The 22,352-nt window shown below is 37.4% G+C and overlaps 1 protein-coding gene across 1 annotated transcript in view; it reads left to right on the top strand.

Moving 5' to 3' along the window:
- The window catches only part of plxna2 (plexin A2), a 219,066-nt gene that overhangs the window by 74,361 nt on the left and 122,353 nt on the right, over positions 1–22,352 (top strand). The window contains exon 4 of the mRNA XM_016464872.1: positions 16,347–16,481. Within this exon, the coding sequence (XP_016320358.1) occupies positions 16,347–16,481 (135 nt within the window). The remainder of the gene's footprint in view (positions 1–16,346; positions 16,482–22,352) is intronic.

Below are 22,352 nucleotides of genomic sequence, written 5' to 3'. Positions count from 1 at the left end.
TTCATCTAATTGGATGACATATGTACCAAGGGTGTTGATTTTTTTTTTATGAATTAACATATGAACATGTGAAGTATTTTCAATTTTGTTGTCTTGCCGATTAATTTGAATGCGTATTTATTTTCAATAAATTATTCTTTTTTTTTTTTCAGTCATGGCTCACAGGTGGATCACTGTGTTTTAGCTTTTGTTTGTGTCATATGTTGATTTTGTGTGTATTTGTGTGCAGATTAGATTGAGCGGTCAGACGGTCTGCTCTGATTAATCACTGAGCAGTCAAGCGAAGCCAAAACGTTTGCAGCCCATGTTTGTGTGACCGACCGATTTAATGGCTGCACAGACCATGCGTTATTTTGATCTCACATCAGTCAAAATGAACAAAACCGGAATTGAGAGGGTTGGTCAGCTGTGTGCGTTTGCACATATGTCATACCTTCATTTCCATACAAAATGTGTGTGCAGGAAGTAGGAAGAAACTCTCGTAGGCAATAATGATATTGGTTCCGGCACTGGGATCAAAGGTCAATGAGTTACTGTGAGTTAGAGGATGGGAGATTGATCAGTTCAAACGATGATCGATTGATACGAATGCCTTGCACACACAGATAGATGGATGCACATTCATGCAGACAGGCTCAGCAGTCATGGGCAATAATTCACTAAGCTGACTGCAAGCCAGCTGGACCCCAAAACTACCCACCCTCACCCCCCTTTCTCCTCCACAGGATGGGGGGCACAGCAGACCCCCCTTCCACCCCTTTACCCCTCCTTTTAGGCATGTGTCAGCTGCACCCGTTCCCCAGGCATCCCCGTGCCTCCGGGTCTGTCAGGGTATGCTCAGTTCATCTGCCCACGTTTTTTCTAGCCTCTTTGTCCATTCATTGGGGATTAGTGTTATTGAATTATGCTACAGCCCTGTCACTCTCCCTAGATCACAGTTTTACCCCCTCCTACTGTCTCTGTAGGGGCTACACATGGGAGGGCGTCTGTCCAGGGTCAGGCCCCCCGACGCACGGCTGAGGGTGAGAGGAAGTGCAGGCCCGTGAAGCGTGACTTCCTCTACCTGGGATGAGTGCCATTGAGCACCAAAGAAGTGACAATCTGCTCGCTTGATAGGTGCGGGGGATTCATTTGATTCCATCTTTAATGTTTAACACATCATGAGCAGGACCACATGCAATCTGGGCCTGTAGAAACACGTCAGTTTCGTTTTCAAGTTGTACACATCAATCAACCATTAATTTAGTTAATAGTTTAGTTATTTTAATAAATATTTTCAGCCAAGATATATCAAAATATTAATTATTGGGATAGACGAAATGTAAAATTTTATGATTTAGTATCCAGTATTGGTCAATATTGATTGGCAGTTGACATTTCGGGAACTGCATCCCTTTTAATGTCTATTAGTTACATGCCTGATTTCAGCGACCATTAAAAATGTAGTATTCTTAGCTGCTTTTAACACGTTGAAATTAATTCTTCAAACAAATTACTCATTTGAGCCAGCTCGTTTAAGAAATCAATCAAAAAGACTCGGGCTTTGAATAAATCAGAATGGTTACTGAATTACCACTGATGGAGACTCACCGATGGATGTTTGAAATGATGAGAAAAAATAAATCTACATAATTGTATGCATCTTTTTTAATACATTTAATTATATAGTTATATGATATTTTTACATATTAAAAAAGTTTAAGAAATCTTTTAAAAAGATGATAAATAAAATGCTAAAAAATTATTTATTTATTTATTTATTGTATAGTGGTCACTTACATTATTGGAGGCCTTGAGTAGTCTGTCTATTAAGAAAATCTAGCAAATTATTCATTTATTTATTTACTTACTTCGTTCAACACATCATTCCGTGTATTCCGTCCTTCCAAATCAAGGCAGAAAAAGTCTGCCAGTTCTATCTGGACCTGCCCAGGACTGAAAGGGAGGAACGGATATAATGTGAGAAGTACAGCAAAATGGAAAGGGGCAGGAGACAAAGCTTGCAGCCTTGCAGATGCCAGGGGAGATGTCTGTCTTTCCACATGGCTGCCTGCGCATATGAGCGACTAAAGCCATCACCTTGGTCTGTCTGTATCATAGCGTTCTCCATACTTTAGCAAAAGACCCTTTAATTCCAGATCTTCATGAGCACCATCGGAAGTCAGCAAAAATCTCGCCAACGTTAAGCACCACTTGCTCACTAACCAAAACTGCTAGGCGGTTAAATACAGGGCTTGCTAAGCAGACCTCTGGAATTTATAAGCATTTTTGTAAGTATTGCATGTCCATTACCATCTGAGGAGCCACAGTATTTGTTTTAAATATAATGTAGCAAAAACAACATACTAAAATGGCCCCACATCCGTCTACACCCCCCTCTCGGACGTCCCATGGCTCAGGCACAAGACTGAGGTCAAATGACACACTCACACAAAAATACACAATGTGTTTTATGCTTTTGTTGGTCTTCACGCCTCCTTTTGAGCCCTCTGTTCCACAGAGCAGCATCAACACTTCCTGTTTAAGAGCCCTCGGGGCTGTGTGTTCAGATGCACACATTTTTTACTCTTTCTGACTCTCCCAAACACAAACTCATTTACCTCATCAAAGCATAGTTTTGCGTAGCCCCACTAAGACAGAGGCCGTTTTCGATGCCTCCTACATATGGAGCCCATTATTCAGGCTTTAGTTATTCACACAAAAGGTGGGGGTCCGGCCAACCATAAAGTGAGGGAAAGACTGAGAGAAAAACAAAGGGAAAGATGAGCAGACTGTTTATGTACACTGTCCAGAATGTTAGTCATTTGAACAGAAAAAGAATGTAGGAAAGGTACCGGAAAAACCTGTTAATGAGTAACTGTAAGTTATCTAACCATATATGGTGAAAATTATAGGTTTTTCTAGGCAGTGTTATACTTTTCTGTGAAATATTGTAAATATCATGGTTTTTGGACGTAAAAAGTATGAGTTACCTTATAATTTAGAGTCAAATTCTTTATTTAACAACACAATGCATGTGCTTTTACAGTAAAAAAAATTGCTTGCATGTTTTTTCCAAGTAAACATAATTAATCACCTAACAATTTACGGTGAAAATGTTCGTTATTTACTATATTTAGTTTTAGTTGTGTTTTGAGTTAAGTACATTAGGCTTCTCCCTGTTAAAATTGTATGTTTTTTATGAATTATTCTGGTTATTAGTATGTTGGTCAATAACAAATTACAATGTCTGAGATGATAAAAAGGATAGATATTTTAAATATAATCTTTTATAGCCAAATATTACCATTTTAATATTGTAAAAGAAAGACTGTTACAATATGACCCATATGTCGCAGTATAAATCAGGTTTAAGTAGTAGACTATATATAGTCCATGTATTTTTATATTTCTATCAGCAATTTTTTTAAAGACAAATTTATTTATTTTAACAAGAACCTTTTTCTCGCTGTCATAAACAAAATAGCTTTGGACTGAGAGAAAGGAAAAGAGGAAAGGTTGAAAATACTTGACAGGACCAAGATTGTTTTGCAGACAAAATAGTCTAGGTGTTAAGACTTTTTCTTCATATTCTGACCACCAAATGAGAGAGAGAAAGGAAGAGAGAGGGGCAGAAATTTTTAGAAAGCACACAAGTTCAGTTACTGAAATTGACCAACAGGAAACCCGAGTGTTTCTGGCCTGAATCTGGACAAACACAGAGCCGACGGGACGGAGTCTGTGGTGAGAGGATAAAAGAGGGGAAGAATGAGCGAGGGAAGGAATTTGGTGTGTTCTTTCATATTTGGCTCTTAGGTCTCCAAATAAAGAGTGGGAACATAACTCTACCTGTTCTTAGAGGAGAGAAAAACGACAAATCTCTTAAGTATCTGCATTGTTTCTCATAGAGAGAATTAATGAAAATGAAATCAATCATTCCTTATAAAAAATTTTCTGCTTTCATTCCTTTAGAATATGTTTAGCAACACGCAGATGCTGTCACTAAATCTTAAACAGCTGACACAAAATGCAAAACATTCGCTTTCCATCTCATTATAACAAACGTCTGCCTCTCGCGAAAACAATAGAGCGCATTAAATCAACAGCAACTGTGTTTGATTTGCTATTTACTCAGTCGTGGACACGCGTCTCGATCGGGCTGCCAGAGCCAGATGTTACCTCACAAAGGCAGTTTAAAGTGAGGAAATGCTTTATGGTGCAGGTAATGCAGTGCAGCATCACTCCACACAGACGGACAGGCAGACACAGACATCCAGTAGCTTCTCAGTGCCAGTCAGGACAAGACCTGCTCTTCAACTCTCACTCTCGTGATATGACACATGCTGGATGTCCTATTTTAAATAGATAGTCTAATATTTGTGCATCCTGTCGGCTAGAACATTAATTTCCAGTGTCTATGCAGCTGTACCTGAATGGGCTGTCAGCATTTGAAATAATTTGATTCACATTTGACCCACATTTGACAGCAAGCTGTCATTCTTTTCCATAATGAGACTCTCTGAGCGCACCCTAGGGCCTTAGCAATGGACATTTGGGGGGGTCACGCACACACTCACCCGAGGCCCTTTTCCTCAATTGTCTATAGCGCAACTTTGGTCCTGCCGTTCGTGGTTTCCTCCTCGTAGATGAACGTTATCATGCTATGTTTCCGCATACAGTTAGCACACTCAAATTAGACACAGACACACACACAGTGGTTGGGCACTGACCGGCAGTAATGGCATTAATGGTTCTGGCCTACATACAGTGTCTTCCAGGCTTGTGTGTGTGTGTGTGGAGTGCACAGGACGCAGAGCCAGACGAGGAAGGAAAGGTTAGATTTGCATACATAATAACTGAACCCAATCTCAAAACATGTGGCGGCTGAACAATGATACTGATGTTCGATAGTGTTTAAAATAACGTATTTCACACAGAGCCAGACTTTTGACTATCACCATGAAGTATGGTCTATTTGGCCATTTCTTGCAGCCAAGAAGCTCCCACTTGGACAGAAAAGACCATCTGACTGATGCAAAATCACTGTTTTTAGAATTCGTTTAGAGGAAGTTATCTGTTAAATCAAAAGACCCTGATGTACTACATTTTTGTGTAATATGAATTAGAGAAAGAAGCATAATTTACACATATTTAGCGCAAATTTTATTAGTCTGCTTGCTAGAGTGACCACATCAAGATATTCGGTGTGAAATTCTGTGTCTGTTCAGACCAACACAAATATTCACTTACTGTCAATACAACAGATTTTTTTTTAAACTCCTGTTTTTGGTCACATGGTCAGAGCTGAAGTAGCTGAAGTGTATCTAACTGTGTTTATTCAGCCCATCTGCTGTTTTTTTTTAAATGCGTTGATTTGAATAGAAAGATCACGTAGGAAAAATTGGGCCGAGTTTTAGTGCTGATCGTTTTTTTTGTTTCTTTTTGGTGGCCTTTACTACCTAGTTGTTTTCTTCTCTTTTCTTTCGCTTTCTTTCTTGTTGTCACCCTTATTCTCTTCAATTCCACTGCTGGTCTCCTTCAGTTTATCAAATGCTGTTTTCCTTTATGTCTTCTGATCTTCTTTTACACACACACACACACACACACACACACACACTGGGAACTGGTCTGTCCTTTTTCGTTTGGTGGTCTCTCTCTGTGTGATCAGTCAAACACATTTAGCTGAGATATGTTTAACACTGTGGAATTGTAACCTCCTTTTTTGTTCAAACCAAGTTCATATTTCACTCCAGGTGTATGAAATAGCAAAGCTTTTAGCTACATAATCTAAATGCTGCTTTTCAAAGGCATTTGTTATAAGTGATGCTATAGCAGTCATTAGCATAAACCGTCAATGTAAACAGATTAATTTTAGCATAAAAAATTACTTTTCCTCTCTTTCAGGTGAATTAATGTTGTGGCCTAGCAATAGTTTGAAGCAAAACTTGCTGAGAAAGTTAGCTAAAGTTAGCTATAGCTAGCTAGCTTCTTAAATAATTTTGAAAAATATGTATACAAGAATATTATCAGCATATTAAATGATTTCTGAAGGATCATGTGACACTGAAGACTGGCGTAATGGCTGCTGAAAATTCAGCTTTGCCATCACAGGAATAAATTCCATTTTAAAACATTAAAATAGAAAACATTTGAAGTTGTAATCGTATTTCACATTATTGCAGTTTTTACAAGACAAGCATTAATGTCTGACCGCTTGCATACATTATGTTTCTGGCCTAAGAGCTTAACAGTCATAGTTCAGGCATTTCCTTCCTATTTCACCTCTCACCCTTCCTTTAGATTCGTCTCTATCAAACAACCTTACAGAAGTGCTGAAATAAACAGTAATAAGTGGAAATATACAGTGGGTACGGAAAGTATTCAGACCCCCTTCAATTTTTCACTCTTTGTTATATTGCAGCCATTTGCTAAAATCATTTAAGTTAATTTTTTTTCCTCATTAATGTACACACAGCACCCCATATTGACAGAAAAACACAGAATTGTTGACATTTTTGCAGATTTATTAAAAAAGAAAAACTGAAATATCACATGGTCCTAAGTATTCAGACCCTTTGCTGTGACACTCATATATTTAACTCAGGTGCTGTCCATTTCTTCTGATCATCCTTGAGATGGTTCTACACCTTCATTTGAGTCCAGCTGTGTTTGATTATACTGATTGGACTTGATTAGGAAAGCCACACACCTGTCTATATAAGACCTTACAGCTCACAGTGCATGTCAGAGCAAATGAGAATCATGAGGTCAAAGGAACTGCCTGAAGAGCTCAGAGACAGAATTGTGGCAAAGCACAGATTTAGATCAAAAGGGTGCTTCTACTAAATACTGAGCAAAGGGTCTGAATACTTAGGACCATGTGATATTTCAGTTTTTCTTTTTTAATAAATCTACAAAAATGTCAACGATTCTGTGTTTTTCTGTCAATATGGGGTGCTGTGTGTACATTAATGAGGAAAAAAAATTAACTTAAATGATTTTAGCAAATGGCTGCAATATAACAAAGAGTGAAAAATTTAAGGGGGTCTGAATACTTTCCGTACCCACTGTATATCAGCTTTCCTGTGTTTCTTAGGGAGGGTCATTTGTGGAAGGAGAGTCTAAAATCCCCCTCCAGCCCTCGCCGTACCTCTGTTCTTATAATATATTGAACGGCAGAGACAATAACACACATCTGGTTTCCACCTCCCTATGGTTCTGTCAATGTGATTTGCTGCAACCGGGGAGTGCTTAGAGCCGGCGTATAGTTGTCCACTGCTACTCCAGCCCCCCATATGTGTGCGTCTTCTGTATACGAGGGCAGGGCAGCATGTCATTAAGGGGTGATGGAGGTGTACACTGACGACAGCAGGAAGCGAAGGACCTCAACTGAATTTATAGTTGCAGTCACCCATGAGAGAGGAGAGCTTTGCTGTTATGACCCCCTCCTTTATTACCCACAATGCATAGAGGTTGATTTAGTGGTGATCTTGTCTTTGTAACAAGACCTCCAGGTTTTGGTCCATTATTGATCTGCTAAGGGGGTATTAGGTGTGTGTATGTGTGTGCACTGTCAATTTAGTGTGGCTGCATGATGTGCTCTCTCTTCTCAGTTTAGGACAATGGGCCTGCTAGCAAAAAATCTCAATGATTCTTCAAGCTTATTTGTACGCTTTTGTCTGCTTTGTGTAAGTAGGCGCGTTTCCATTACCCTTCAAATTGCGCAAATTGAAATTGCGAATTGAAAATCTGCCTAATGGAAACACGTCAATTTCGCAAAAACTCCCATATATCACAAAAAAGTTTTTACGCTCGCATGAGGTGGTTTTTCAGGCAATGCGAAAAAGGAATAATTCGCAAAACTGCAATAGAAACGGCTTTTTCGCATTTACAGGTCACATGGCGCATGTAAAAAGTCATATGATCATTCTTCAATGTACTATAACCTCCAAGACAATTTACACTGCACACGTCTGCGGTGCAGTGTGGCTCTGATACGGTCACTGAAGCTGATTGCGGCCACTCAATGCTTGTGTTTATGTTTTTATACAGGCTATGGTTTATTCCAGTTTTGCGCAAATCTGTAATGGAAACGCGCCTAGTGTGTGTATGAATGGATCAGTAGACTAGTTCATGTTTTGTTTTTTTGTTTTTTAGCTTTAATATTTATGTGAATATTTTAGCAACACCAACTGATTAATTACAGCAATTACATTTTAACCATTTATATATATATATATATATATATTATAGATTAAAGATGCTAAAATATGAAAGAAAAATTACAAATTTTGAAAAATTTAAACAGCCTCCTATAAAGTTGTTGATACTAAAAATTCTAAAATAAATATAATTTTTTTTATTTTTATTTATTTATTAATACTAATATCTTAATATTATAATTATAACTACTGTATTTGTGTGTGGGGGTATCTTTTTATTACATTTTTGCTTTAGTTTTAATGTTTATATAAAACAATTATTTCATAATTTTTAGTATCAACTTTATGGAAGGTTGTTTTAATAATTTTTTTAATAATATTTTAGGTTTCTTATTTTAACATCTTTAGCATTTATATTGTTAATATGTTTAATTAGCTTTGTAGGAGATGAAGGATTCATCAGAATGATTCAAACCAAATAATCTTGAGGTTTTTTGGGGGGGATTTTTTTGATTGGTTAATATAAAAGAACCTGTTCATGATGAGTCATTTGATCATAAATTGACATAATTGAAATTAAAATAATTGCTTATGAATCAAACTGAACTGCTTGCACTGTTTTTGATTCACTAAAACTGCAGTTGTTAAGCCCGTTCTGAAAAAGAGCAATCTTGATAACACCATTTTGAGCAATTATAGACCAATATCAAATCTTCCTTTTATAGGCAAGATTATTGAAAAAATAAATCTGCAAAAATGTCAACGATTCTGTGTTTTTCTGTCAATATGGGGTGCTGTGTGTACATTAATGAGGAAAAAAAATTAACTTAAATGATTTTAGCAAATGGCTGCAATATAACAAAGAGTGAAAAATTTAAGGGGGTCTGAATACTCTCCGTACCCACTGTATATATATATATATATATATATACTGTATATATATATAATTAAAATGAAACTAAATGAAATTAAATATTTCATTTTATTAAAAGCATACAGATGACACTTCAAATCACATGTATTTAAAAAAAAAATAAGAAAATGATTAATGAAATACAATAAAATAAAATTAAATAAAAATAAAATGGATGATTTCTATACTTTTGAGCTGCAAGCAAAATCTGTACTGTGGTCCATTCTGGGGTTCCGACAACAATCAGGCATCTCTAAACATCTGGAGGTCCCTAGAGAGACAGATGGATGGCCATTGTGAACCACGCATCATGAGAAAGAAAAGAAAGAACAGATAAGGTCCCTGGATATACTTGTATTGTATCGAAAGAGAGCGAGAGTGAAAAATAGACTGACCTTATCAAAGGACAAAGTCTGAAAGAATATTACTCCCAAGACGATGTAAGACAATGAACTGCATTTGTGTAGAAACAAAAGGAAGAAGAATAATGCATAAAAAAACAATTCCTAGAAATGCACTGAGTAAATAAGATCTACATGAGGTTTTTTTCTGGTTAATAAGGTGTTGCATTGTAAGTATTTTTCTAATGCATCGTTAATGAAGTTAGTATGAAGTTGATAAAGCAAGAAACATCCTCTAACAACCTCAGACAAGTTACATTTTTGGCCTCTAGAAGCAGAAATGCTTAATTACTAGGATGATAGTCTCGCCTGGCCAGACTTTTGATTTACGCCATAACGTCTCGTCCTTATTGCAGCTTATTCTGGCCAAGATCCGCCCACTTAGACAGGAAGAGACCGTCTGACCATTGTGTTGGTCATGTCATTTAAGGCTGAGGCTACTAGGAGGATAAATGAGGCTTTGATTCTGACTGATATGAATGAATCCGGCACCCGTCTCAGTTTCTGCAAGCAGCTGACATGCGTTTCTTTATCATTATTATTATATTTTTTTTAAAAAGAGCATGCACTCAGTTCGGTTTGAGTGTACTCTGTTCACTTTGTCGAATTACAGCCTGCTAACTTGCAATACAAAATGATTGTTCTCTAGGGGGGGGATTTGAACTGTTTTGATTTGCCATCCCTTTTCTGTTTTCCTTTCAAACGGCAACTTAAGATTTCATTCACTTCCACTTTCAGCACTTAAATGATAAGAGACCGAGACAGAGAGATGCATTATGCTCACATGAATGATTTGGCGACACAACAAACGTTTTTGAAGTTGCTTTGATAGAGTGTGCGTAATTATACACCTATAGATACTAAATTCACCGCAGCGGTTCTGAGCAGCTCAACTGTCACTAATAATTGTGTTGTCGCTTAGGGTCGTTTTGGTTCCTCTGATCAGTTCTGATGCCAAAACACCCCACTGATTTTCTTTTTTCACTGGATCCCAACTGAGATTTGAGATTTGTCACTCATTTTAATGCCTAATGCTTATCTTGTAAAAGCTGTTGTATATTATTAATATTCAAATAACCTTAAATGGCTACCCTTTAAAACAAAGGCGTGTTGCAGTATGTTCACAATCAGTGTTGAGTCTTGGATTTTAATGGTGCATACTAATTTGTCTGTGGTTTGTTTTAACATGCCGTTTTTGTTGCTTTGATACTCCTTTTATGGGTCTTGCTGTCGTGGTGCAAATGAGAGGGGCTGTATAATTCATGTTTACCTTATTTTTCTCCTCCGCACACAATTAATAGGACACCCAATCTTACAGTAAATACTCTGCCAGCTCTCCAGAGCAGAGCACTGTTTTTTTCCTCTGAAAAAGTACCGTGGCTTCTCTACAGGTCTGGTAAACATGGATAAAGCTATTGAGAGTACGGCAAAATCCAAGCCAAAAATTAGTCTCATTCTAAGCTAATTTTTGTCATGAGCAAAGATTCTCGTTAATCCCGTAAGGTCTCTGAACTTAGAAAGGTACAACATTGTGTCTACGAAACTCTGTGAGAGAGAGGAAACCTCAGCGAGGAATTCAACTGCATAATAAATCCTAATGCAAAACAGTTCAGGCCAATTAAGTGCAGAAAAACACCATATAACCACTGGTTCAACATTAGTTTTACCTCAAACTCATTTTCAATTAGTTCACTTGGACCCAATCCACCAGTCTGGCGGTGGTTCTGTCATTTTAACTTCTCTAAATATAGCCGGCTGGCCATAGCAGTGAGGCTGCGTGTTGGCATTTTTGGATAATTAGGGATATTTTTGATCATGTTTCACCACAACCCCTTTTTATTCAGATCTGGTTTCTGTAACCAGCAAGAAAAAAGCTGACTCTAAGTTGTGTGGGTTTTAAACTTAGGTCAGGTAATATCAAAGCAGGGAGATTTTTAGGAAGGCACTTTTGTTTCATCGCAATGGCAAACATTCGTGTAATTAGAGACTGACCTAGTAATTTTTATGGTACTTATGTGACCATAGGTCACTGCTGAGGGATTTATGATGACATGCATAACTAGTTTTTCCTCAGCTTGTTCGATACTGGTAGTCTTTAATTGCTTGTGGTTGGATTAGCTATAAAAGCTGACAGAATTGGGAAAAGGAAATGCCAGTCATTTATTTTTTGGAGGAATTTATATTTAATTTATTATTATTTTTTTATTTTTTTATCTTTGAGTGTGTTTGTGATCTACCATCGTTATTGGAAACATGAGCAGGGCTGTAACCACCATAGACATAAGTGGTTATATATAGTGGTTAATATTATGTTTTAATGACACATTCTTTAACTTTTATTTGAGTATAACTTCCTTTTTGTGCTTTATTGGAGTGTTTTTAATGAAAACCATAAGTTAGAAGTTGGCGACAGAAGGAATGGAACTCAGGATGTTGGCTGGGAACTCATTAAAGAAATATTTGCACATTGTGAAGCAATGTCTAGTTTTAGTAAGTCATTATGATCAGGTGCTGATTATGCATTTGTTTTGCGTGTGTGTGTATATATAGCATATCACACAAGTGCATATGTTTAGTTTATGATGTTATTGCTTTATTTGCATAATGAACTTCACATAGGCTCAAGAGTATGTTAAACAGACTAATGAAACTTTCCCCGATGTTCCTTGTGTTTAATTCCACATAACTCTTTGGATGTTTTACTGGACAACAGACAAAATGATTAAACATATTTTATTACTAATTTAAATTAAATTATTTTTGAACCCTGCAAATAGTTAAGCATCATAGTCAGAATAAAGTGTCTACTCAATTCCGCTCTCTTGCTTTCTCTCTCTGTCCCTGAGAGGTTGAGATCTGCTTAAGTGCTCAAATGCATCTGGATGGAAAGTGACACATGGGCCGAGCAGTCTGTTGCTGTATCACATGGGAGATAGTGTTGTAGTACAGCAGCGAGAACAAAAGAGCCTGTTTTCCACTGATAGAAACCATCAGAAGACCGAGAGAGAGAGAAAGGGAGAGAGGGCTTGCTGACACCAGAATTCTTCAAGCTGACACAGGTGATGGATTAGATGTGTTATCCAGGCGGACTGGGGCTTAGAAAAATCTCTCCAAGAGCAGAAAGAGAGAGAGAGTGAGAGAGAAATACTGCTGCGTCCAACAGACCTTAAATATCCCTCTACATCTCAGCCCATATACAGGAAGAGAAAGAACCGACTATCCTTATAGACTACTCCTGCTGCTCTATCTATCTATCTATCTATCTATCTGTCTATCTATCTCTTTCTAACGTTTTATCTATCCTCTATCTATCTATCTATCTATCGTTCCATCTATCGTGCTGTCTATCGTTCTATCATTGTCTTTCAATCTATCGTTTTGTATGTATGTCTGTCTGTCTGTCGTTCTATCGCTCTAACCATTGTTCAGTCATTCTAACTTTGCATAAATGTACATATATTCATATACATATATAACCCTAGGATTTGTCCCTAGAATGAAATGATCTGTTTTTACCTTATTTGGAAGGGTCATGAATAATAATGTTGAGCTCTGCTCTGATTGGCTGTTTCACAGTGCGGCTCAATGTTGAGCTCTGCTCTGATTGGCTGTTTCACATTGCGGCTCATTTCAGTAGCTCACACAGCAGGCAGTAGTGATGGGAAGTTCGGATCATTTTACCGACTTGGACCTTTGAGCGCGTTATTTGTTTTCCGTGCCTTTCTGAAAACAGACACCAACCCATCCCTGCACATCACATCCCCTGCACAGCCTGGAACATAACATTTATTTCCATGATCTGCCATTTTCGCTATTATCCTCGCTTGTTTCTTCACAGTACCTGCAGAACTTCTGATGATGCGGCTGGCATAGAACATGGGCGGGTATATGAAAAATGTTGGGGGCGTAACTATTAGTGATCCCGACTGTAACGTCACAGTCGGTGTTATGTTCTGATTCGCCTGTTTTTCAGTGGTCTTTTGCATGCACGAGATTTACATAAGAAGGAGGAAACAATTATGTTTGATGCTCACGGTATGTCATTTCCATGTACAGAACTGTTATTATTTAACTATGCCGAGGTAAATAGAGTTTTCCATTCTATGGCACCTTTAAATATAGTATAAATTATGTAAGTTTATAGGGAGATAAAAAGAAAGCTCACTAGTTTATAGAGCAGCACCATTGTGTTTGAATCCTCCTGTCTGCTACTAGTGAGTCGAATGTGGAAAAAGTTGAGGGTCAGGTTGGCCGTTTTTGACAGTTAACCCTTTCAGTTAGCATTACCCTCTCGATTACTGGATAAGCGCTGACATTTGACCTGTGAGAGCAGACAATTTTGAGGAATCCCCTTTAGTGTAATTGGATTCAGTGTGTTCAGGTGGCAGAGTCTTTCTCTCTTTCTGTGTGTCTCGACATACTGCATGAGCCTACACATTTAAAATGGATTACGGAAGATCTGAGATAGGCCACGGGACAGATTGCTCTGTCAGTCTGAGTTCTGTTTCTGACTCCCTCGCGCTCCCATGCACACACATTTAACCAAGGACATCCATTGTGTACGAGTCCCACAGCGATTGGAAACGATATTCTTGAAGTCTGTGCTTTTCATAGTGAAAAAAATAAAGAAAAATACATATGGGAAACGCATTCAGATTTTTTTTCTGGTCCTCTTCGTGCTTTGAACATTCATGCTTAATGTGGTTTAGAGGTTAAGGCTAAAAATAGACAAGAGAGTTAATATTGTTGCTGAATATCTTTGAGCAGGTTTATGTTTCATTGCTTGGTGTCGGAATTAAATTACCCTTTTACTGTTCTTCTCTTACGCCTGCCATCTCTGTCATGTAATTACTTTAAAGGATGATTGAATTGTGCTTTAATAATACTTTTAGAGGTAAACAGAGTTGCGTATCCCTCTGGTTGTGGGAGGGTTATGTGGATGTGAGCATTCAAGATGTTTGATTTGTATTCAGTACGTTTCTAACATGAATAATCTGAAATGGGATCTATTCAAAGCGAGGTACCCTAAAGGTTCTTTCAGATGTGGGTGCGCGGATTCACGTATAAAGTGCTCATGCACAGTGTGGGAGCGAGTGTTTTGCAGTATGTTATCATGTTAAACAGCGAGAGAATTTCAATGCGAGTCTGGTCTCTCTTCAAGCACTTTTTTTGTAGCACGCTTACGTTCTCACATCGAAAGCGTCCTCTTGGCATGAGCGTGTAGCTGGAAGGGACCAGCGGTCTCAGAAGTCCCTCATACAAATACAAACACACACAAATGCACAAAAACAATATGTATACAAAGAGCTACTCATATATACTGTAGAGTGCCAGTGAATGAATATGCCAAATGAAATATTTGAAAGAAATGGAGAAAGAGACAGCATAGCATGCATATACAAGTAAACTATATGAACTATATATATATATAAACTAGTATAAATGAATAAATAGCATTGCATTATATTGACATGATCTCAGAGCTGATTGACATGAAAACACAAGCACATATAAAATGTACATCCTTATTTAAAATGGGCGAAGCACACAGAATGCTATGTGATTGTTGGGTGTAGTTCTGCGTGGGCTCTGCTGTCGGAGCATCTCTGAATGAGAAAGACAGCTAAACTTACACTGCAGCCAAAGGGACGGCAGCCATCTATAATGTACATACGGGACCGAGGGAGGAAAAGAGAGAGAGAGAATGTGCCAATAATGAAAAAGTAATGAGCAAATGTTGCAGAAGCTTGTAAGGAGAAGACAAGTATATATATATATATATTAAATGGCTTAGCAATATCACAGAGTGTAAAGTATACATTATCTAACAGAGGGACACTGCTCCATTTCTTTATCCACCAAGGGATCCTTGGCCTTTAAAGCTATGCATGCTTCCATCACCTTTACAATTCCATCCAAAGAACCTACTGTCTGATTGCTTTATAGTTCCCTGTAGGACCAGTGAACGCAACATTTAACTCAACAACCAGCATGCCAGACCCACTTCCTGCCTGCAAATGAAGTATGTTCTTCAAAGTGCCCTCTGTGGACGACTGGACACACAGTTCTCGTGACATAAGGTCCCTGCGGTGTGCGCAGCAGGTCGTATCAGGGTCACGCTCGGCTGAACAAGAGGAGGCGGGTCTTGTTGACTGGCTGACATGTTTTATGTATGAACACATTTACCGTTACGGCAGGACGTCAGTGCGCTGTAAATGTCAGTTTAGTGGATTGGGAGTCTGCCGTTCACAGATGGTTTTTACATTCAGTGAAGTGGACTATTGCTTGAACAAGGCTTTAGTGAGGCGTGGACATGATTTTTTTCCCCCTCCTGTGCTTTGGGCCAGAATTGTGTTGAGAAAGATTGTGGAGAATGACAAGTTGTTATTTGTTTTTGCCTTTGAACTCTGGTTGGTTTAGTTGAATGATCTTTGCTCTTTTGGATCTCTGTTAGGGTCGTCCTCAGTCGTCCTCATTCTCTATTGTTAAGCACTACTAGACAGACACATGATCTAGGACTGACCTCAGTCAGACATACACAGTCCATGCAGGACAGCCACAATGTGTCCTGGGCTTTTAATTGTCTTTTGGGGTGGGTGAAAACAGTGGGTAGAGACCGCTTTAGTCATTGTAATAATGTTTAAAGTCTAAAAATATATCTAAAATAGTGTAAATTATTAAAATATAAATAATATATTGTATAAATTAAATAAAACATACTTATATGCATATACATTATACATTACATATGTATATATATATATATATATATATATATATACACACACATACACACGTGTGTGTGTGTGTGTGTGAATATATAATATGTAAGATATTGTACGACAATTACAATTCTGCTCATGATCGTATGTTTTCTTCTTTCTCTTTCAGATTCGTGTTGACGGTCCTCCTCAAGGTGGCGTCCAGTATGAAACTCTGCCGGTCATCAAAGACGGAAGCCCTATTCTCAGAGACATGGCCTTTTCCCTGGACAACAGCTACATCTACGTCATGTCGGAGAGACAGGTCTGAATATATACATGTATATGCTTTCCCCTCCCGTCGTCTTTCTTCCATCCATAACAGCTGTAGGACGGAGAGAACGTGACAGCATCCACTAATGAAAGAGAGCAATGGGAAGAGAGTAGAGTAGCTGTGTCAGTGAAGGAGAGAGTGATGGAGGGACAGCTGAAGGAGGAGAACAAGGTCACTTCATCTCGACAGCATAATGAAGAGAGAGAGAGAGATGGAAAGAGACCCTGCTCATATAATATCAATACACACAACACTTCCCATGGGATGCATTGCAGACTAGAGGTGGGCGGTATGAGTCATTTTATATTACAGTAACCCTATACATCACAGTATTATGGAAAACCCGCTTTTTGCCTCAGAGTAAAAAAGGTAATTGTGACTATTTCTCAATGGCGACTTTAGTTATAAGTGCGGCTTTAAATCTCATGACTTGAATTTCATAATTGTGGCTAAAATTCTTGTTTTTGCAATTCTATTTCTCACAATTGCAGCTTTATAAATCACAGTGTGACTTTTTGAGTTTTTATCTCACAGTATGACTATATATCTCAAGAGTGTGACAGTATTTCTTATTTTAAACTTTATCTCACAATTACCTTTTTTTATTTCTGAGATGAAAATAGGTTGTAGCTCCTGAGGTTGTAGGTTTTTTTTTTTTTTTACTGGAAATTCACATCAAACATATTTCACATAATGAAGCAGTAATGCTGCTTCACATTATGTAGCAAAAGAGTCTAAAAGTCTCAAAATGGTGTTATTGGATAAAGCTGAAACTGTTGTGCAAAAAAGCAACTATTAATAACAAAATAATCACTTAAGTAAATCAGTTTAATTCTTTATTAATGCTCCAAGTTACATTAATATAGTTAATTTTGAGTTTGTTAAATAGCTTAATATATCATTATTTGAATAATTATTAGTGCAATCATTTTTTTATATTTTATGTAATATAAATACAATTTTCTATAAATACAAAATGTGTTTAATGTAATTACTATTACTATAGTGTTTTTTTGCTTTTGGATATACTGCACAGCATAGCAGAAACTCTTACAGTTGACACATTTCTTGCTCTGAACAATATACTATCATACCGCCCAACCATATTTTAGACTATGAAATAAAGTGAAAGAAAGGAAGAAAAACAGAGAGGGAGAACCTCTAAAGGAGAAAATACTGTCTCTGCTCAGAGATGGATGACCAGGCCGGTTGCTTACATCTCCAGGCTTTTTTTAGCATCCATTCTAGAGGTTTGATATCCCCTCTGGGTGGCACGTGGGCAGCGGGATGGGGTCGGGTGTGGCAGGAGGGAAGGGTCGGTAATGAGAGCGGTGGTTTAATGCACAGCGGGCTGACAGGTTCACATCATATCGCTACACACGCGGCCCGCTGGGTCAGCCCCACTGGGTGGCACGTGTAGTGTCAGATGAGAGAAAAATGAGGAGAAAGAGAAGGAGACTTGTTGAGTCAGCACATTGTGTCTACGCACACATCCTGTCACCCTCACCAGGGATGTAGAAGTGAGCCCAGCATTTTATCAACTTTTTGACTTGAGTCCCAGGCCCTTGCATCACCCAGACCTGGTGACAATTAATTAACAGCGGGGATATAGACTCACAAAGACTCTGCTTTTTCTCTTACTTTCTCACTCGTACACTTAAGCTAAAAATATTTTGATTTAAATAAGGTAAACACTGACAGCATATGTGGGATGCTGTCATTTATCAAAAACATATTTTTGACTCATGCCTCAGTTTGCAAAAACTGAATATACTGTTTATGCATTTCTACTTATCCCATGTACTTTCATTGTAAATGCATTTCTTTGCAAACTGAGGGAAAACTCAAAATGTTCTTGTTCTTGTAGTTACAGTATATGGATCAGAGGTTTTCAAACTGGTGTCCAGGGAAATGTTTTACAAATGTTTCTATGATTTATTTATTTATTTAAAAAAAAAATTTGAATGACAAAATAATATTTTTTGGAGGGGGGGTTTCAAGTTAATGTTATTTTATTTATTAAATATGTTTACAGGAATTTCTCCTCGTTGTTTCCAATTCAGTGTAATTAAAGTACCAAAGCAGTGCAAAACACGTAAAATATGGTAAGTTATGCAGCTTTTTAGGATACTTGTTTCTGATTGGGCAAACTGTTGTGGCAAACTGTATAATTGTCCAATGGGACCAACCTTTGTTTTGTTATATATATAAATATATGTCAAGGTCAAGGTCAGTTTTATAATATCGTTTAATATAACACTAAATATGTTTCACACAGTGTAAATAGGTCTTTATATATGAAAAATTATTGGTGCCTTTATATTTTTGGAATGGGAATCATCATATTTGGGGGGTGTTTGGCATCAAAAAGTTTGAAAACCTCTATTCTCTAATAGCACTGTAGAAAATAAATGTAGCTATTTGGCATTAGGCTGTGAAACCGTTTTTTGGAAGCTTTATTTGTTATTTGTGTGTGTGTGTGTGTGTGCGCGCATGTTTATGTGGTTTATGAGGACACAAATTTGTATAATAACATGGGTATGACATAGGTATTACAACGAGAAGGTGATTTATGAGGACATTTTCAGTGTCCCCGTAATTCAGAAGGCTTATAAATAATTCAGAATGAGTGTGTGTGTGTGTGTGTGTGTGTGTGTGTGTGTGTGTGTATTCCTGTGAATCTCTTCACTTGCATTTAACAGTCTTTAGGGAATAGTATTCACTGAAACCTTAAAAGATTCGTCTCTCTCATGCAGTAATTCAGACCGATCCCGTCGTAAAAGAGCCATCGGCATGTTCCATCATTTCTTCACCCTCTTTTGTCCTGTTTTAAGTGTTTCAGGTGATTAATTCAATATTACAGCTTATTAAATGGCTGTGTTGAGAGGCATCGCTGGGCTCAATGAGCTCTTTCAGTCTGACTCGGGCTCAATTGCTCTCGGAGGTATTCCTCTTCATAACACCCGCCGTATCTTCTGTGAGTGGTGTTAATATTCAGGATGCAGGTGTGAGACGTTCACTTGTTGGGCTGAGAGGAACAAAAAATGGTGCTAAAGACCGCACGGCCTCCGTCACCCCAACGCACCGCTGTTTGAGGAGTCAGTTGGCGTAGTCACGCTTCACACTTCACAGAGCAGCAGGATTACCATTCACCTTTCAGCACAAGCTCTTATGCTAGCAGGAAACAGCCGTCATGGCGGAGTGGAGCTCACCGTGGTCACATATTGTGTGTAATTGAATGAAAACGGAGCCAAAATGGCTGAACTAGGGTAGTTATTGCAGCTCCATGGGGATGTGTGGTATATTGTCTGAATGTTCGCTGGCTAAGAGGAGTCAAAATGGCACAAGGCAATCCTTCGCATCTCTGTCATGCTATCATTCAGAAAAAAGGACAAGTACAGTAATGGTTTCAAATGGTATATGGTTTGATATATACTATTATGGTCATTTTCCATAATACGTAATAACATCATATTTTATTTAACTGAAGTATTGAACAATAATATTTGCAAAAGAAAGAAAAACTAAAATAAAAATTGTATTTTATATATATATATATATATATACTGAATACTTTCCGTACCCACTGTATATATATATATATATATATATATATACACTGTATATAAATGCATTTAAGTTAGCACTAAATCACAGCAAACCTGTCTAAAATGTTCAAATAGGCAGAAATGATTGATACTAAATGATTGACCAATTTAATAAAATGTTTCAAATTTACCAATATAATATAACTTCATAATATAATATTTAATATAACTAAAATTTTGACCAATTATTTTATGGATGCACAATATTGAAATTCCAGGAGATAACAAAAAGCCAATAGTTAATTTCATGTTATGGCCAATAACCATGAAATGGCCAGAAAATCTATACTAATTTGTAAAATAAATAAATAAAATAAAATTATATATAATAAACGTAAAAATAAAAACTATATGTTCGGATGTTGAAGTGGATTTATAATCACAACTTTGTAATGTATAGTATAATATAGAAATGTATTATTTATATACATTTTTTTAAATTTGCTAAAAAAAATTAAAAACATTTTTTTTAAATATATAAACGAATTTCCATAATCTTTCTGTCTAAAATGTAAAAATAGGTCGAAACAATTAATTCTGGTCATTTTTAAACAAATCTATTTCATTGGCTACACCAACATCATTTAGATATAAGTAATATTATAGCCTAACATTTTTCACTTTGCCAAGATTCAGTCAGTCTGGTAATGGATAAAATCAAGTCCGTGTTATTTCCCTCTAATTATTCTGAAATAATGCATCGTATTATAGAACTCAAATGTGTTGCAAATGTTGTTTTATGTTGTCATAACAAGAGTTATAAGGTCTATGGTCATTTGCCATTAGTGAGTGTATCTGTGTGCGATTGATGTGAAGAGTACTGTACAGATGGATGTGTGGGTACAGATACACAGATTATAAATTTACATACATGCTCACATGCATCAGACACCGATGAATTTGCATTTAGCATTCAAGCATGCTCAAACCAGCATGAAATCTTGCTTTACGCAGAGAGACACGCACAAACACATTCCATTTTTACCCACAAACGCTTCACGCCTCCTCATTTCCCATTCGCCATCTATAATTCTTTTCTATGATGCCGTATATTGTGCGTTTCCTCAAAGACTCACATAAATACAGCTCATTCCAAATGCATAGCCATCCCTCACTAGAACACAAATAGATTTCAAACGGATTGCCTCACACTGACATAAAGAGAAATACACACATACGCACATTCCTAGACTTTGGGGCCCATTGTCTCAGTCTATATGTGAGAATGCCATGTTAATGGTCCGTAGTTATTAGTTAGAGCAACACAGTGGAACTGAAAGACAAATGAGCCCCAGACAAGATGTGTCCACAACCAGAGCAGTCAAAAACACAGGTTATGTCAGCCGTGTTTACCGAACGTCTGTGAAGGGCTTGAAAGAAAGAGCGTCCAAAGCAGAGCAGGAGATCCTGCAGTCTTAGATAACGCAGGCGGTGAGATGGTGTCCTTTCTGTGGTAATTCATAGTCTTGTGATAAAGTGCTTTGGCTGTTTGGCTGGGGAAGGGAGCCAGAGGCTAACAGCTACGAAAGGTCAGAGCTGTTTCAGCTGATAACAGCTTTACAGAGACAGAGGGAGAGAGCGGCGGGCGAGGGAAACAAAAAGGGAGTCGTTGAAAGAGACATGGAGACTTAGCGATGTCATGCACATTTGCAAAATGTGTGTCAAAGACCGCTTCAAAAATATCTCATCTAGGTTTTACATTCCAGCCGACTGCAAACAGTCTTTACTTGTCACCTCTCTGCCAAACTGATGGCACACGTGTGGGAGTCTGACGCTCTGTGAGCTGCATAGTTATTATATCTATATCTATCTATCTATCTATCTATCTATCTATCTATCGTTCCTTCGTTCTATCTATCATTCTATCTATAGATCTCTTTCTAATGTTCTATCTATCTATCTATCTATCATTCTGTTGTTCTATCTATCTATCTCTATATCGTTTTATCTATCTCTCATTCTATTACATCTATATTGTTTTATCTATCTCTTATTCTATTACATCTATATTGTTTTATCTATCTCTTATTCTATTACATCTATATCATTTTATCTATCTCTCATTCTATTACATCTATATCATTTTATCTATCTCATTCTATTCTATCTATCTATCTATCTATCGTTCTATCGTTCCTTCGTTCTATCTATCATTCAATCTATCGATCCATCGATCTCTTTATAATGTTCTATCTATCTATCTATCTATCTATCTATCTATCTATCTATCTATCTATCTATCTGTCTATCTATC

The sequence above is a fragment of the Sinocyclocheilus anshuiensis genome, unplaced genomic scaffold, assembly GCF_001515605.1.
Source record: "Sinocyclocheilus anshuiensis isolate Anshui unplaced genomic scaffold, SAMN03320099.WGS_v1.1 scaffold1089, whole genome shotgun sequence".
In the NCBI taxonomy this organism is placed as follows: domain Eukaryota; kingdom Metazoa; phylum Chordata; class Actinopteri; order Cypriniformes; family Cyprinidae; genus Sinocyclocheilus; species Sinocyclocheilus anshuiensis.
The sequence above is the reverse complement of the archived record's forward strand: the minus strand, read 5'-3'. Positions and strand labels throughout refer to the sequence as shown.